Consider the following 17499-nt stretch of genomic DNA (forward strand, 5'->3'; position numbering starts at 1 on the left):
CCTCATTAGTGATAAAGGGTTTGACAACTTCTCTTCCAGGCACAGGGAAATAACTCGTCACAAAATCCTGGTTTAATCATGAAGCACATCATGCAGACACAGCCCTGGATGTGGCCAGTAAACTTTGTGCCACAAATAACCACAAAATTATTCTGCAGGCGCTTAAGGCTGTGCTGACTGGAGTGTTGTATGTAAAACAGCACTGAAATTATCTGTGGATGAGCTGGGGCGGGCTGTGATGGAGATGGCCTGGTTGGGAATCACGCCAGGGATGTCAGTGCTGGGGCATGGGTTCATCTTCTGCCAGTGGAATGTCACTGCTGGGATATAAAAGGGATTGAATTTGGCTCATTTTTCTGGACAAATGTGCAGTGTGACGGGGCTGCTGATGGCCCAGGAAATCAGGCTGAGGCTGCAGGACCAGCGAGAAGCTGAACTTGGTCAGACCCTGTGGTCCTGGTCCTGCTCAAATGTGGCCTCACAAGAGAAAACGTCTCACAGAGTGTTTGTCCCCTGGGTGCTCAGTGCATGTTGTCACTCTTTAAACCTGCAGTCACCAGAGAGATTTATGTCAGGATGCCTGTCCTGGAGGTGAATGAGGTGTGAGACACAGTGAGGCTCGAGTTGAGATCCTTTCTGTAACCCTTCTTTGGCACGTGCTCTTTCAGTTCTTTCAGGTGCTCCCTGTGAGGTCCATCGTGCCCGTTCTCCCATCACAAGGGTGCAGCAGCTCTCCCGCAGCCCTGCCGCCCCTCCAGGCAGCACAATCGGGCGAACACAATGGAAACTTGCATTCCTGAAATCCCAGCTGCAGTTTTGGGGGTGATTTAATGAGAACGACATGGCCATATTTGGGAAAAGAATCAGGCGACGCGTTGCCACAGGAGGGTGGCTGCCTGGTCCCCAGGTCCCCGTGTGGGCTGGTGACAGTGCAGGGACAGCAGGGAGACTCGTGGGCTCAGAGCAGGGACGGGCATGGGCGGGCAGGGACACGCAGCCGCTTTCCTCAGGGGTGGCGCAGGCTGCTGATGGACGCTCTGGCCCGCAGAGCCCGGCTCTGCCGTGCTGCCGATCGCATCTGCAGGTAGCAGTAACGAAAGAGTCACTTCAGTGAGGTGACCCCCACGTTCCTGCTGGCCCCCAGGCTGGGACTGGTGTTTCTCCAGCAGCAGGTGGATGTATCCTCGCAGGCAGCGCTCCACCACGCCCCTGCCCACGTGAGTACTCCTCGGGGCAGGGTTTGGGATCTGGGCTGGGCATTGCTGATCCCAGCGAGGGACCTGCAGCATCTTCGCTGCAGGACACAGGAAGCGGTTGGATTTTGGGATGAGTTGTTTTATCTGTTGGTGTGATCCAGGTTTGACTAGGAATGGATGGGAAATAGGCCATGTCATTGCTAAATTGCTTTCTAAAGCAGGCACAGCTGAAAATCCCAGAAATCTGATTCTACAAGGATACAGGGCTTGCTTTGCCCCTGGTTGTTGGTGGCGTGTGTGGATGCTGCTCTGCATCCCACAGACTGCTGACCTGGCACCTTCCTCTGTTGGCAGGGCTTGGGGAGGGGTCGGCGTGTGGCCAGGGGGCTGCAAGCAGTGGGGAGCAGGGTGAAGCAAACCACAGGGAAGAGAAAACACGTGTTCCCTGCCTGGGACAGAGCGGGGGCTCATCTCCGCTGCTTCCAAACGTTACGCTCTCTTCCCTTCGGGTCATTTTTCCCTTCAGAAGCAATCAAATCACTTTTTAAAAAACTCAGCAGCGACCCAGAAAAGAAACATTTCCTCTTATGGAAAAGCCCTCAGTGGTTCACGGAAGGATCTGGTGAGCAGGGTCCTGTAAAAAATCACTCCAGTGCTTCCTTGGTATCACAGAGCGAGCAGTGGGAAGGAGGCAGTGCCAGCTGCGCTGGGCTGAGCCACACTGGGCTCTGCCTGAACAGTTCCTGTGCCCAGCAGGCTCCCAGTGCTGCCCAAGATGAGCCCACACTCGGGTGAGCGCACCCGGGCTGCTTGTCCTGTGGTCTGGCAAGTGATGCAGGCTCCAGCATCACTCTGGTGCCACCTCCAGCCCCTCTGCTCACCCCTGACATGCTGCATGCCCCCAGGACCCCGCTTGCTCCAGGACCAGCAGCCTGGGTGATGGCACAGGGCTTCCCCATGGCACGGCAGGGCAGCCTGGCTGCAGCTGCCAACGCTTTGCTGCTGGCACTGGCTGTGTTTGGTGGCCTGTGGTGCCCGAGAGCTGAGCTGAGGACTGTGCACAGGGTGTGTCCCCATCTCCTGGGACACTGGGCACAGCCTCAGTGCTCTCCATCCCTGCCATGTGATGAACCTGTGTTGCAGAGTTGGCTGTTTGCTGGTAGAGGAGCAGCCCAGCTCGGAGCTGCCACAGTTTGAGCTGCACTCAGTGATCCCCGTGCTCTCTGTCATTCTTATGAAATCTGAGCCCGGCCCTTTGATTTTTTGGACTTGCTTCCACAGCCAACGGGATCAAACCCAGCCCTGGGACACAAGCAATCAAAGCTGAGCTGCCGGCAGACATTCCTCTTCCTCCCCTTGTTGTTTTGGCAGCGGCTTGTTTTGCTTTGTGGTTTCTCCCATGAGTGGAGGGTGCCGCGCGCGGTCGTGAGAAGCCAGGCTGGGTGGCAGCGAGGCCTGAGGCGTTCCAGACCATTGGAGCAAGGGCTCCAGGCCCTGGGGGTCGGTTACATGACACACAAAATGTATTTCTAAGCCATCCTCCCTGTGCTGTGTGTCCAGCCTGACTCAGGAGGTGGTAGGGACATGTGGGGAGCGGTGTTTGCAGTGGCTGTGTGAGATCAAACCTCAGAGGTGGATGCTTCTGCCTCTGCTGTGGCATTGGCATGGAAGGAAATTCCACGGGCACTTTAGGTGCCTGGACAGCAGGGAGGCTGGTGCTGAGGGCGTTCTGTGGCCAGGTGCCTGCCCTGGCTCTCTCTGGTGTGACCTGCCAGAGGAAGAGCTTGAAAGCAGGTGGAAAGATGTAGGTGGCAAAGAGAGGACGCTCCCAAGCTACGGCTGCATGGTGCCAGCCCTGTTCCTGGCAAAGATGCCCTGCACAGAATCTTGTGGGCTTGGGGAGGGGGGCAAGAGCCAAGTGCCAAGTGCTGCTGGCTGTGCTGCACAGAGCATCCTGCCCCGTGGTGCCAGTTCCGGACCCTGTGGGACATTCAGGGTGATGCCGGCAGGCAGCCGTGCGTGCCCATGGCAGCTGTGCCGGGGCTCCTGGAGAAGCAGCAAAGCAAACCCCAGGCGTTCCTGGCCAGCGTAGCGTTGGCCTTTTGTCTTCAGCTTATCTCGAGCTGGTTTTAATTTGCAACTCCCTGATTGCGTGCAGTGACCTTGGCCTGAGCCTGCTCCGCAGCTGAGTGCCCTGGAGAACATCATAAATGCCATTGGTCTGAAGTCACACGCTGGAGAAGTGAAGAGCTGGTGCCCTGCACGTGGGAGAGGCGGCACAGCCGAGTGGGTGCTCCCGGCTGCCAGAGGGGCTGGGGCTCATGCTGGAGGGATACAGCTCCCTCCAAAGTCCCTGTCGAGACAGACTCTGGTGTGACATGCTGGCGAGAGGGTTGGCACGTGTCCCTGCGCTGCCGCAGTGAGGCTGTGGCAAGGGTGCAGAGCTGCCTTTAAACAAAAACCCGGAGCTCGCTGCCTGCAGTAGCTGGGAACGAGCTCGAGTGGCACCAAAAGCGTGCGCCTTGCAGCTCAGCCTGGCATGCACAGCTCCCTCTGCACCAGGGTGTACAGGCTTGCTCCCTCCTGATTTAAGGAACAAACAGGAGCTGGTGGTTCCATCTCCTGTAGGAGCCCAGGACACCGTAATGATAGCAGGGGAGATGATGCATCTGCTAGCAACCAAATGGCATCCCCCGTGCAGCCAGTCTGGCCTTGAACCCTGGTGTGGGAGAGAGGAGATGCCAGCCTCAGTGGCACTGGGCTCGAGGACAGGCTCTCTCTCCGTGCCAGCACCATGACCCAGTTCCCCACTAGCTTATCCAGCAGCAAGTGGTGTAGTTGGGGCGGCAGGAGCTGGTAGTTCTGATTCGGGAGCCGGACTGCCAGGGATGAGCTCATTCCTGCTGGCAAAAGTGGTGTTTTGGTGCGTGTTTTGGGAGTGCTGTGGAGTTGAGGGTGGGCCGGAGGAGGGCGTGGGTGCCTCAGTTGCAAGGTGCACGGTCCCGGTGGTTAACGCTGGGACATCCTGTGGGCAGCAAAGGCGATCCCCTGTTCCTGGTCCCCTGCCGCAGCCTGGGGCATCTCGCCACCAAGGGGATGGGGAAGGCAGCAGCGGTCGTTTTCTGGAGGCTCGCAAGTTTGGAAAATAAATAGCCCTGCACCGTAGGTTAAGCTTGGCATCCTGGCGGATTAATCACGCAGGCTGCAGCCAGCACTGAGAGCCCCGGTGACGAGAGCTGTGGTTTATAGATGATGATTCATCGCTCGACTTAGAGCGACCACGTTATTCCAGCAGATTGCAAAATCATAAGAGGAATGTTGTGGTTAGTTTACGGCTTAACTATGCAAATCGTCAGGAAGCCTTCAGAGCCGGAGAACGTAAGGCACAGCGCGCCCGGATGGCTGGGCGGTGAGCAGGGGCCGGGAGCTGGCGATGGGGCTGTCGGGGACCGGCCGCTCGCGGGAGCCGGGGAGCGGGGAGGTGAGTGATCCGGGGGGACGGGGGGCCGCAGCTCCCGGGGAGCGGGCGAGCGGGGCGCTGAGGAGGCGAGGGACGCGCTGCCGGCTGCCGAGGGGTTTGTGGCTGCTTTCGCCGTCTCTCTGCCACAGGCTCAGGCGTCTCCGGCGGCATTGGGGAGGGCAAAGGTGGGGAGCTGCTTCCCCCAACCTCCTCCTGCCCTCTCGTCCCGCTTCCAGCAGCAGGCAGTGCCTCGGCAGAGGAAGTAAACAGAGTGGGAGGAGCTGCACCTCTTCCTCGCCAGGGCTCTCTCCCAGCGAGTCAGGACGCGCGGCGAGTCGCTCCCTTCTCAGGGAGGACTCCTCAGCGGGGTCAGCGTTCCCCTGTCCGGCTCCTACCGAAAGCCAGCTTGGGAGCGAAGCTTTTATGGCAGCTGAGCTCCTCGTGCGGTGCCCGGAGGAGCTGGCCAGGCAGGGCGAGCCGTGCCCGTCCGGCCGGGAGCCGGGCGCCGCGGGAATGTGCGTGCCCGCCGCGGGAATATGCGTGCCCGCTCCGGGAATGTGCGTGCCCGCTCCGGGAATGTGCGTGCCCGCTCCGGGAATGTGTGTGCCCGCCGCGGGAATGTGTGTGCCCGCCGCGGGAGCGTGTGTGCCCGCTCCAGGAATGTGCGTGCCCGCTCCGGGAGCGTGTGTGCCCGCTCCGGGAGCGTGTGTGCCCGCCGCGGGAATGTGTGTGCCCGCCGCGGGAGCGTGTGTGCCCGCCGCGGGAATATGCGTGCCCGCCGCGGGCCCCCGGAACGCGGTGTTCCCGGGAGAGCTGGCAGCGCTCTGCGCCGCTCCAGCTGCTCCGGGGCCGGCGGGATTTCGGGGCAGAGGTGAGCAGGTGTTTGTAATTACGGAGCCGCTCCGGCCGGAGCGCACAGGGAGCGGAGGAGGCCGCCTGTCCCCCTGGACTCGGGGCAGGGTCGGCCTCTCGCTCACGCGTCCCGCGTCCGATTTTTGTCCCGGGGCCTTTTAAAATAAACAGGATGCGTCGGCAGCAAAAACAAGCAGCAGCGATGCCGAGGAGGAGGAGGAGGAAGGGCGGTCCGGGGTTACAGCGTCTGACCTGGGAGGGAGGGACGGCCCTGCCCTCTGCCACAGGCATCTTACCTGGCCTCGGGCACATCCCTTGGCCCGCTTGTGCAAGGTGGGGAGCACGTCCCTGGTTTGTCTCTGGGAGATGGAGTGTCTCAGGATGGCAGAGATGTAGGTGGAGAGAGTTTTAAGCTTGCCGGGAGCTGAGCAGTTTTGGTGCCGGCCTTTGGGGGTTCCGCTAAGGGCTGACCCACCTGCCAGTCCACCTCTAGCCAGGGCGGTGTGAATCAGAGGGAAACATCAGCCGGTAATTGGGGAAGCATTTCCTGGCCCGTCACGCTTTGGGATGGCGTCCCGTCCCTTGAATCATCCAGAGCTGGTCCGTGTCCAGCACTAAGAATAGCCTCCCCACAGAGCGCGGGGGCAGCGCCGGGAGGGGGACCGGCCGGCTCGGGGGCTCCCGGCGCTGCCCGCCGCCGTGCCACGGCACGCTCCGGTTCCCATGCCGCTCTGAGGTCTGGGGTAGAGCACATAGCACGGATGGGCTGGGGCAGCTGCCGTGGTGGATCGCTGGGGGATTGTCTTGTCTGTGTGTGCCATCTGTAGCCGGGCTCTGAAATGGCTCCATTCAGCACCCCAGGGTGCTCGCTCCCCACCCGGGGCTGGGTGCTTGGTGCCCCACAGCTTCTATTCCAGCATTGTACCCCTGGTGTGATGTAAGGGGGACATTCGTGAGCAGAGGCGTTTCCGAGGGTGTTTGGCAGGTGCCCTGCTCTGCAGCCAAGCTCTAGTACAGGAGATAAGCCGTCACTGTGGGCTTGCCAGGGTTCACATCAGCATTTGGCTGCGAGCCTTTCCTCAGAAGAAGACGTGAGCACAGCCTTGGGTGGAGCTGGGTCGGTTTTCCCACCGTGGCCTGGTGGTGATGATGCTGCCCATTGTATGTATTTCACCTGGCTGGCAGGTGAGACCTGTCCTGTCTGTCCTGCTGGCTGCAGGGTGCTTATCCCAGTGGCTCCTGCTCCTGGCATTGGGCACCCGGCCGTGGCCAGAGCAGGGCAATCACTAGAGGGCATCCTTGGATCGAGATGTGCCTCTGCACTGGGAGAAGCCTTCATTTGATGTCCTACCAGGCTGGGCTTGAAACGTCTGCGAGGAGAGGGACGTGCAGTGGCCCACTGAAGCCAGCACAGTGGGGTTTGCCCATCCTGATCGTGCCAAAGCTTGGCAGATGCCTCTGCAGGGAAGCACCTGTGATGCTGCATGAGCCACCAAGGCCACTCTCATCTCTCCTTGCCTTCCTGCTCCTGTGTTTTCAGGCTGGTACAGGAAGCTCCCTGGCATCGCTGCTATTCCAGCCTGTTCCTCTGGGGAAAAGCTGCAATGGCTGCTCAGGCTGGCAGCCCCCTAGTTCAGACAAGTGTAAGAGACAGGGATAAGATGATGCTGAACCTTTCCTGGATGCTCACTCCAGCCTGAAGCTGGGGCAGTTACTCGTGTGGTCACAGCTGGGTTTAAATCTGAAGGAGAGCTGGGATCTCTTGGATTCAGCGTTTCCCGCATCCTACAAAAGAAAATATTTGCAATTGAGTGGTAGAAATACTGTGAACCTCGTGTGGGCTCCCCTCCTTTGCCAAACCTTTGGTGAGGGGAATGCAGATGGGTGGTGATGGCCAGGCCTGGGGCAGAGCCTGTCCTGCCGCCTGCCCAGCCCTTGGAGGTCACAGCCCTCACCTCATGGGCGTCTGTCTGGGCTGAACCCGCGCTCAGGGTTCACCATGGAGTGACTCAGAGTCAGAGAGTTCAGAGCAATGCTGGGGAAATGCACATGATGGATGCCCTTTGCTCCTCTGCAGCACTGCAGGCTTCCCCACCTTCCGTTCCAGCTTGTTCCCTGCCCTCCTCCTTCTCCCCTGGTTTGGGGGCTGACAAGGGCAGTGCCCGCTGCACTGGGGTGACGCTTCCCTTGGCCACTTGCTGCATGTTCCCCAGGCCTTAGTGATCTGTGGACTTTGGAAAATCATAAGTAACCGAGGGCTCATCCCAGCTGTTCCCTGACTCCCTCTCCCCTGGGACCTCCCAGCCTTGCATCCCACGGTGCAATTCCCAGAGCATCAGGAGTGTGAGCTGATGCATTACAGTTGTGTTCTGCACGTGTGCAGGGGGGCTCCAGGGGCTGGCCAAGCGTGCCAGGATCCTGATGGCACAGCTGCCTCCCCCTGTACAAGGAGGAACTGAAAGTCTGTGGGGTTTCAGTGAGGGCTGTGCCTGGATTTTAAGGACTTTCGTTCAACCAGGGCCTGAAAGTTCTCTCGTTGAGCTGTTCCATTTGAGAGCTCCACTCTTCTGATTTTAGCACCAGCCCATGGGGTCAAAGAGCTCTGCTTGCAGCCAGTGCTGCTGCTGCAGCATGCCCATGTTTGAAGCAGCCTCCCAGTTCTGCAGAGTGGGGTCAGGCCAGTCCTACTGGCTCAAGGGATGCGAGGACACCTCATCTGTACTTGCTGTATGGCTGCGTGCCAGCCAGACCAGCCACCTTCTGCTGATAAATCCGTTTTAAAGCAATTTTACTCCCCATTACATCACCAAACCCTTTCCCAAGGGGTGGTGGAAGCCCTGCAGACTGGGCAGGGGCCGGGTGAGCCCGGGTGGGTTTCCTGGAGCAAGCAGCCTTGCATTAGCCAGGAGCAGGATGGTTTAATAAATCATTTCCGTCTCTAATTTCTACTTCTCTATTCAATGCCTCTCGTTTGCTGGTCACCAGAGGGAAGGGAGGTCAGGGGAACCAGGCCTCCCCAGCAGCCTCCTTCCTGCAGCTGTTGAAACAAAATCCAGAACTATAATAATCACCGAGTCCCTCCCTGGGGTACCACGGTGCTTTTGGTCTGAGCAGCAGCAGCGGCCTTGAGGCAGTTGGGCTCACGGCCTCTGCTGAAGGTGCCCGGTGATAAAGAGAGGGCAGAGAGGGCACCTTCCCTCTTGGTGATACAGAGCCACAAACATTCCCCATGTGCTGTGTCAGATGCTTGGGAAAAAGATCAGAAGCGTTGATATTGCCGAGCCTCGGGGTGTCACAGGTGCCCTGTCTCCTTCATGCTCCAGCAAAATGCATCCACTGGCTGTCAAGCACCACCCATGTGGCCAAGCCACGACAGGGGGGTAGTTCTCACCTCCCTGCCTTACCCCCACTTCAGATCCTTGCTTGTTGCCTGATTCCAGGGGAGCAGCTGGGGTTGTCCCGGTGCCTGGAACGGGAGCCAGAGTGCAGCTGCCATGCCTGATCCTGAGCTAGCTCTGATCTCTCTGAAACGCTTTTAGCCCCTGTGGCCTCCACCAGTGTCCTGCCTGCACCCTCTGCCTGCAGCTCTTTCCTCTTGGCCACTGGCCCCCAGCATTGTTTCGCAGCAGTTGTTTGGGTTGGCCCAGGTGCTGCCCCGTGTCCGCCTCAGCGCTGAGGGCTTGGTTTATTTTACGTCTTTTGTTTTGCAGCAGCAGCAAATGCCCCGGAGCAGCCAAGAAGAGAAAGATGAAAAAGAGAAGGAAAAAGAGAAGGAGGGAGAAAAGGAGGAAGACAAGCAGGAAACAGAAAATGACAAAGAAGAACTGACAAAGTAAGGATGCAGCAAGGACATTGCCCCACTGGAATGTGGTGATGGGAGCATAGTCCAGAGCTGCCTGACCCTGTGCAGGACTGTGTGTGTCCGCCTCACCTCCTCTGCAGGGAGGGAAAGGCAGATCCTCCTCCTCATTCCTCTTCCCTGCTGCTCCCAGACTGGGAAAGCACCACGATATGGGGGGTTTTTATATCGACCCAATCAATCTGCAAAGCTGCCGTGATCCTCCAGCTTGTTTTGTTGTTACCAGAGCCTCTGGGAGCTGGAGGAGCGATCGGGGCGCGGCACTTCACCTTTAGTGTTATTGATGTCAACGTGAGCGCTCCCAGAGCAGGAGCTCCAGCCAGCCCTGCCTCCCTCACGCCGAGCATCAGCGCCGTGGCAGGGGAAGGTTGGCACGCAGACCGCTCGCTATCTGTAATGGGCTTAATACTCGGTTTAAAAGAACATCTGGCTTCATTATATCTAGGCTGCAAAGACATTTACCAGCAGGTCCCTTTCAGGAAGATAAATGAGGAGGAGGCAGGGATGAATTTGAATGGTCTGGTATTAAACCTGTCTCCGTCAGGTCTCTGCGTGCACTTGGTGGTGGAGCTGCAGCCAGCTGCAGAAAGAAAACCCCACCACAAATCACCCCACCGCCAATCCCAGCCAGGAAAAGAGCCTGTGTCTGCAGAAAAAACTGCAGACCTGCCCCCCTAAAAAACCAACAACAAAAAGAAAAATCCCCAAACATGTGCAGAGAAATAATTGCTTGACCTAAAAATCAGACCGACCAAACAACAATTTTTTTTTCTTTTTCCTTCTCTCCCTGTTTTTCTGCAGGGACAAGAACGACGACACATCCGGAGAAGACAACGATGAGAAAGAAACCGTCACCTCCAAAGGTCGCAAAACCGCCAACAGCCAGGGCCGGCGCAAGGGCCGCATCACCCGCTCCATGGCCAACGAGGCCAACAACGAGGAGGCAGCCACGCCGCAGCAGAGCGCGGAGCTGGGTACGTGACAGGGGACGAGGGGACCCTGCCCTGGGCTGGGCTTTTGGGCTGCCCATTGTGCTGGCATGGGGCGTCGCTCTGCTCTGTTCCCTCGCTCGCAGAAGAGGGGTTTCCTTCGTGAAATCCTTCTTTCTGGGGAGTAGCAGTGATGTTTCTCTCTATCACATGAGTTGCTCAGCGCGGCTCACCAGGGTGAGTGGGGGCGTTTTTAAGCCTGGGCTGTCCTGGCTGAGTGTTAATGGGTTTTAGGGCCTCAGAGGGAAAGTGTTGCAAAAGACAAAAAGGGAAGCCTTCAGTTTTAGCAGTGCTTTGGCAATGCTTGTGTCCCTCCTGCGCTCGGAGCTGGTTCCCTTTACAGCTACTCCAGCTTCTCAGTCCCCTTGACCTCTGCACGGGACCCTGCTCTGCCATCCCAGGCTTGCCTGGGTTTCTGCCGCTTCTCCTACTTGCTCTGTTTTCAATTTTGTCTGGAGCCTGAGCAGCTGCAGCCTGTGGGATCTGCTCCTCCTCGGCCTTGGGCATTGGGCTGGTCCATTTCCATCCATGCCCGATGCAGCAAAGGGTGCTGCCTGTACCGTGGCATCCAGGCACTGCACCAGCCCACAGCTGTGCCAGGCTGCCATGCTGGCCTTGGGCTAGGTGGGAATTCATGGCAGCGTCCACAGCCCCACACTGGCCACATCTGCCTCTGGCATCTGTAGCTGCCACCCCAGGGAGCGGGCTCATGTATTGACTTAGAGAAACCAATGCATGGAGGAATTTGGCTGATTCTCCTATATTTTCTACTCTGTCAAAGTACAAAATTATTGCTGTGCTACCTAAGGCAGGTAAAAATAAAAGCAGGGTGACTCCACTTGGTTTCCTTGCTTTGCAGTTTCTTGCCTGTGCTGTTCCATGTGCTATAAATCACGCGGAGGTGTTTCGCCTCCCTGTTCTCTGCTGACAACTGGCTGAAGCCTTGATTGCGAGCGCTCTGTTTTCATACAGGCGATATAAATAGTCCCCAGCACAGCAGAGCCCTGCTCTCTCCCTCCAACTTGTTCAGCAGTGCTGCAGAGAAGCAGCACATAATGCCAGTAACTTAGATGGGATTTTTTTTTTATCCCGGTATCTCGGAGTCCTTGATAAACTTCACTGCGAATGCAGAGGAAAGCCTTTAGACCGTGTTAAATTGGGAAAAAGGAATGGATCAATTCCAGTGACATATCTGAGCAATTGATTTCGCTTTATGTCTCTCCAATAGCGCTTTAATTTAGGTTGGCTAAGAAAGTTATTGCATTTTAAATACCAATTGAACATTAAAAAACAGCACAAAACCGTATTGTGGTTTAACTGCAGCGTGCCGGAGCTCCCCGTAGGCATCTGTTTCATAACTGCGCAACCTCAGGCGGTGCCATTAATCAAACCAAACGGGCCGTTTCTGTGACATTTCTGTCCCATACAATAACAGCCATCGCCAGCTGAGCCAAGGGCCCGCACGGCGTCGGGGACACTCGCTTTTACGTAAACGAGCGTTGTGGCCGCGGCTCTGCCCGCTGCCGGGGGGAAGCGGTGAGGTATTGATTTCCCTCCCTCTTGGCTGCTGTCCCGGGGGTGACACAGTTCTGGGGGAGGCAGTGACCTGTGCTGTCTTCCGGGAGGTGACACCTGCAATCGTGCTCAGCCGGCTCTGAAGGAGATTCTTCTGCTCAGTGCTGTGGGCATCGGAACCCGCGCTGTCCTCCCACAGGGTCTCAGCTTCTCGTAGAGCTTCTTGGAAGATCCTTCCTTCCTTCTCTCCTTGCCTGTATTCTTTATCCTGAACCTATCAGCCTGTTTTCCATTTTGAAAGGACACTGTCAAAACATCTCTCATCACTGTTGAAATAATGCTTTGCCTGTTGTTTAGAGTAATAACCCCTTGGCAGCCTGAGCCGGAAATCTGTTTCCTTACCGAGTTGTTTTTTGTCTCTGACTCACACCCCAGTGTGTTATTGTAGGGTTTGCTCTGTGCCAGGCTGCCAGCAGGACTGGTGCATAGTGAAGGCTTTATGCAGGACCTCGGTGTCCCCAGCACCTGCTTGGAGCTGGGGAGAGAGGCAGCATCAGATGCTGACAGCCCTGTCAGCCTCCTGGCTGGCGCAGCACGTTCCCTTCAATGGGCACTGCTCCAGATAGGCCCCCGCTGGTGCTGGAAGTGGCTCGGAGGTGTTGTCCAAGAGCCCAGTGATGGCACAGAGGGAGCCCGCGGTCACACGGCCAACACCCGTGACAGATGCAGCCGGCCAAAGCCACCACCGAGGTGACGCTGTTTCTCCGTCTCTGACGGTCCCACCCTGTGTCTGCCTCCTCCAAAGCACACAGCCACAGCCAGCTCCATCTTAGCTACCTGTTGTTGGGCCAGGCTGCGTGGCACCATCAGCAGGACACCTGCTGCCGCTCTCAAGGCCCATAGCGGAGGTTTGGCATCACTGAGACGCATCCCGAGGGGATGTCGTGTGTGGTACTGCGGCGTGGAAAAGCCTCAGGAGCCTACACCATGACAGCCTTGCTTGTGGGAGCACTTCTACACTGCGTGGGGTTTTGTCATGCCTCCAGGGAAGAGGGCATGGGACAGGGTTTGGGTGTTGGGACACCTCTGAGCTCACTGGGCTTGCTGGCTCCTGCTCACAGCTGACTGCTCCCTTTCCTCCTTCCTTCCCAGCCTCCCTGGAAATGAATGAAAGCTCTCGCTGGACCGAAGAGGAGATGGAGACGGCTAAAAAAGGTGAGACGCTCATTTTCTTTGTTTTATCGGCTGTGCTGGAGTGAACCCAGCAATTGGGGATGGAAAGCATCTGACTGCTGGCTTTGGTGCAGCGTGGTGGGTGCTGAGCTGTGGGGCCGGATCCTGCCTGTCCTGCTGTCGGTTTGTTCCCGGCGCGCCTCAGGGAGGGTGTGGGGAAGGCAGGGAACGGTGCAGGGAGTGTGCTCAGCTTCTCCAGCCCCAGGAGCAGTGCCAGCACCAGGGATGGCTGGGCTGTGGCTGGAGCCGTGCGTGTCCCACGAGGCAGGAGTTGGCTGTAGGAAATGGTGAAGACACGTTGTCCATTGCAGCGTTGGAGCTGCTGGTGCCTGTAGCGTGGGGTGTAGTTTCACCCCACTCTTCGGAGCTTTATGGCCTCGGTGTGATCTGTTCCAGGCACATCGGGAGTGCCTGCCTGTGTTCACAGCTCCGGGATTCGGGGAGAGGACGGTGAACCCTGGCACTCGGCAGGCACGTGTCGGGGAGCTCTCGAGAGCCAGGGCTGCGGGCAGCGTGGGGTGACTTTACATCCTGGAGCTGATTCAGAGCCTTTGCTGAGACCGTTTTTAAAAAGTGCTGAGTGTAGCACAGCCCTTCTTGCCACTTCCCCTCCTCGTGCCGCTCCTGCGCCAGCTCTTTCACTGCTTTAATTTTTTGCCAAAGTCACGTCCTGTTGATGGGCTGTCGAGCTCACGTCCCCAGCCCGTGCATCCCGCTTGCGTTGCTGCCGACTCTCCTGGCCCGGAGAGGATTGTAAATGGAAAATTAAAATGGAAATGAGCGCCGTTCGGGGATGGCAAAGGCAAATAGGCGTGTTAGCAGGTTCGGCTCAGCTTGGAAAGCGCACCTGCTGCTGGGATGGTGATTACACGTTCTGGAGCGCCGGCTGCCCAGGTGCCGATGGGAGCTGTGGACTTGGATTACTTTGCTGTGAATATCCCAAAGTGTTTGGCTCGCTTGCCTTTAAGCTGTTCCAACCCTCTTTTACAACCCAGTGCCAATCCTGTGCGTTGCTGAACGGGGCTCTCTATAGTCACAAAACTTAATAGATGGACTTTAATCAAGCAAACTGGCCAGGGGCCAGGTAATGGGGCGAGCAGATGCTGGCAGGGGAGGGTCGTTGGAGGGTTCTTTTCCGAGCACTGCTTTATTTTGGAGATCAGCATCTGGTTGTTAAAAAGTGCTTCTTGTTTTATGCTGGATGCTGGAGGTGCGCTTAAGGAGTCTCAGCACCAGCTGCCAAAGCCTGTGTGAAGGAAGGATGAAGCGTGGGAGCATGTAGCACTATTCCAGCCCAGGGGCCAGGAGGAGGCAGGGAGATTTGCTGGTGTAAAGCCCAATGGCTGATTGTTTCTCCCTTCGTTACAACCTGGGAAACTGAGATTGCAACACCAGACTTCTACAGAAAAGCCAAATTCCCCTCTGCCAGGAAGCAGCCGCTTTAATGCTTCGAACTGGCCGTGTCTGGCATTTCCAGGGACGTGCGTGGTGGGGGTTTCCGACTCACAGCAACTGTGAAACTCCGGAGGTAACCTCAGAGGCTGGAGGAGGCGGTGGCAGAGCTGCAGCCAGCATGGCTGGGCAGGGGCACAGGGGGTGGTGGCCTGCTCAGGCTGGGCTCAGAGACACGGGCACAGTCCTCACCATAAGGACTCATCCACCCAAGGCACCCTCCTGCATACTGGTACCAGTAAGAGCCCATAGCTGGCTGGTTTAGGGAGTTCAGCAAGATGTGAGTCCCGGGGAGAGTCAGCCCTGACCACCTCGGGGTATTTTGGCAGATGGGGATGGTCGGTGACCTCTGCTCCCAGCGCTTGTCAACCAGATCAGCCTGGCCTTGCTGTCCACACCTGGCTTTCCTGTGAGTGGCATGAAACCCCATGTTGTGTTCAGGGAGGTGGGAACAAAACAGCCCTGAGACTGTGGAGCAGAGCCACCTGCTCTCCACAGTCACAGAGCTGCACAGGGAGTTTCCAGTCAGGAGAAAGCAGGATTGTGAATGCCAGGGGAGACGGTGAAGGGGAGTACCATGTTACTAAACTTAAACAGAGGAACAAAAACCCAGCAAGAGGAAAGTTCTTGCTTAATGACACTTTCATTATGCAATAAACTTCGATTCAGTAGTCTGTCAAAATGTGCAGAGATTGGGATAACGACGGGGGGAATGCGTTTTTCTGATGTTATCTCCTTGCGCCACGGCTGTGATCCTTTAAAAGCAGGAGGTTTTGATTTAACCAGAGTTGCTCAAGGATTTTCCCCCTTCCCTTCCCTTCCCAAGCCAGGAAGCAGGCAGCACCCACTGCTTTGCTGCCAGGCAGGGTGCAGAGGCATTCAGCAGCGGGACGGGGCTGCTCCTTAAAAGGCAACGTTGAGGCAGTTCCTGCCTTTGGGGGACCTGCTGGATGAGCCCACGCAGGCAGGAGTTCAAGGTAGGCTGGAAGGGCTCTGTGAGCATCGGGCGAGCACCAGCCTCAGTGGTGGGTGGGTTTATTGTCCCCCTGGCCCCTCCACCAAGTGTCACCACGAGTGCCAGAGCTTCAGGGCAGCCGCAACCGCCCTGGAGCTGAACTCGATGAACCGGGAGGTTTCGACATGACCTTTGTTAGTCTTTAAAGTCTGGTACCTGTTCTCGCCGGGCTCGGGGTTTTCCCGTGGTGTCTAACAAGTGGTTTTGTTCTTTGAAAAGAGGTGGGTGGAAGTGGCAGTGGCAGGTTCTTGCCCAGGTCCTCCCGTGCCTTGCCCAGGCTCTGTGCTCCTTGTCCTCAGGGCACTGCCAGCCTGAGGCTCTTTGTGCCTTTTCCCACGCTGTGGACACGGAGAGGCCACAGGATGGAGTCAGCGTGATGAGGCAGGAGGAGGGTTGGGCACGAATGTAAAATACTGATGACAGAGAGTTAAATAACCCGTGAAAACTCCTATGTAGTTCCTTTTGGGTAGATATAAAATATTCCCTTGGATACCGAAAGCACTCTTTCGAACGCTTATTTTCAGCGCTGCCAACAATTCATCTGAGTTTTGGACTGACCTGAACCATTTTTTCCCCAGTCCCATTCTGTTCATGAAATCAAAATAAAGTCAGCCACCTTGCATCACCTTTGAAATGCAGGAGCTGGCTGGGCGATGTGGGGAGCTGCAGCTCCATACCTTCTTCCCTTTGTCTCCCCTGTGCTCACGCTGGAGCCTTCCCTTCTCCCATCAGAGGTATTTACAGCTGTTAAAACCTGCTGATAGTAGTAAAAGTGGGCTGGAGAAACTGGTTTGCAGCCCATGCCCGTCACTGCACGTTGTCCTTCTGGGTGGCCTTGGGGTGGGCTGTGCCTTGGGCTGTCCCACTCAGGTCTCCTCTATCCAGGCAGGGTGCAAGGGCAGCTCAGAGCAAGGAGAGCCCAGCCTGGCCCATCCCAGTGTCCACAGCCAGAGTGCTGCGTGTGCCTGGCGTTGGTCATGAGCTCTGTACAAAGCAGCGCGGTAAAAATTATCGGGATGGGGCAGATCGGGTGCCGTGAGGGCACAACTAATGACACAAGGTGTAAATTAGCCACACTTGCCCTGAGTGAGGCTGTGGTTGACTGCAGTCCCATCCCTGCTGTCCCTGGCTGCCTTTCAGCCAAGGTGTTACCCCAGGGCCGTGCCTGTGGTGCCGATGCCCCCCGTGCCCCCAGAGCTGCACTTTCTGCCACCATTGGCTGAATGTTTCTCGAGTGTGTAGGAGCAAACTGCGAGGATTTGCTTAGTGAGTGTCAGTGAATGGAATACAAAAGGCCTGTCAGGAGGAACTGCTGGGTAATTACTATAATTTGCTGCCTACATTTTAATTTTGAGTATTATTTTTTCAACAATAAGGGAGCGGGAATAGTATCTGAACCAGGTGAAAGAAGAGAGCTGGGCCTGCCAGCAGTGGCTGCTCCTTGTGTCCTCACTGCCATGCTGGACCAGAGGGGATGGCACATCTGCAGGAGCAGGCATCCTCAGGGGGGCTTTCTGTCCCCTCGTGCCAAAGGACAGGACACAGCAAAAAAGAAAGGCTGTGGCAGGAGTAGTAAAACCAGATCAGGGCACAGGGCTCAAGGTTTTACAGCAGGTGGATGCAGTGGTATAGGAATTATTCATTTCAAAAGGGAGACCTGGGAGCTGAGGGTCCCCAGCCAGGGCCAGCAGAGAGCCGGCATTGCGCTAGAGCTGAGCTGGGGGGGGTCCCAACTCCTTGCTGGTCAGGTGCCCACACCTTGTTTGGTGGCATTGCCTCCTTGCAGAGAGGTGACATGATGGGTGTGAAAGGTGCTGGGAAGCTCAGTGCAAGCTCCTGTAGCTGTGGGACACATCAGAGGCGTGCTTGTGTCCAGTCACCAAATGAGAGGTCCCCTGGGAGCACGGCAGGGTGGTGCCAACGTCACC

The 17499-nt window shown here is 57.1% G+C and overlaps 1 protein-coding gene across 1 annotated transcript in view; it reads left to right on the top strand.

The window, feature by feature from the left end:
- The window catches only part of NCOR2 (nuclear receptor corepressor 2), a 186024-nt gene that overhangs the window by 119339 nt on the left and 49186 nt on the right, over nucleotides 1-17499 (top strand). The window contains 3 exon segments of the mRNA XM_058422874.1: nucleotides 9219-9340; nucleotides 10169-10341; nucleotides 13024-13086. Of these exon segments, the coding sequence (XP_058278857.1) occupies nucleotides 9219-9340; nucleotides 10169-10341; nucleotides 13024-13086 (358 nt within the window).

Source organism: Hirundo rustica, chromosome 17, assembly GCF_015227805.2.
Source record: "Hirundo rustica isolate bHirRus1 chromosome 17, bHirRus1.pri.v3, whole genome shotgun sequence".
Taxonomy (NCBI): Eukaryota; Metazoa; Chordata; class Aves; order Passeriformes; family Hirundinidae; genus Hirundo; species Hirundo rustica.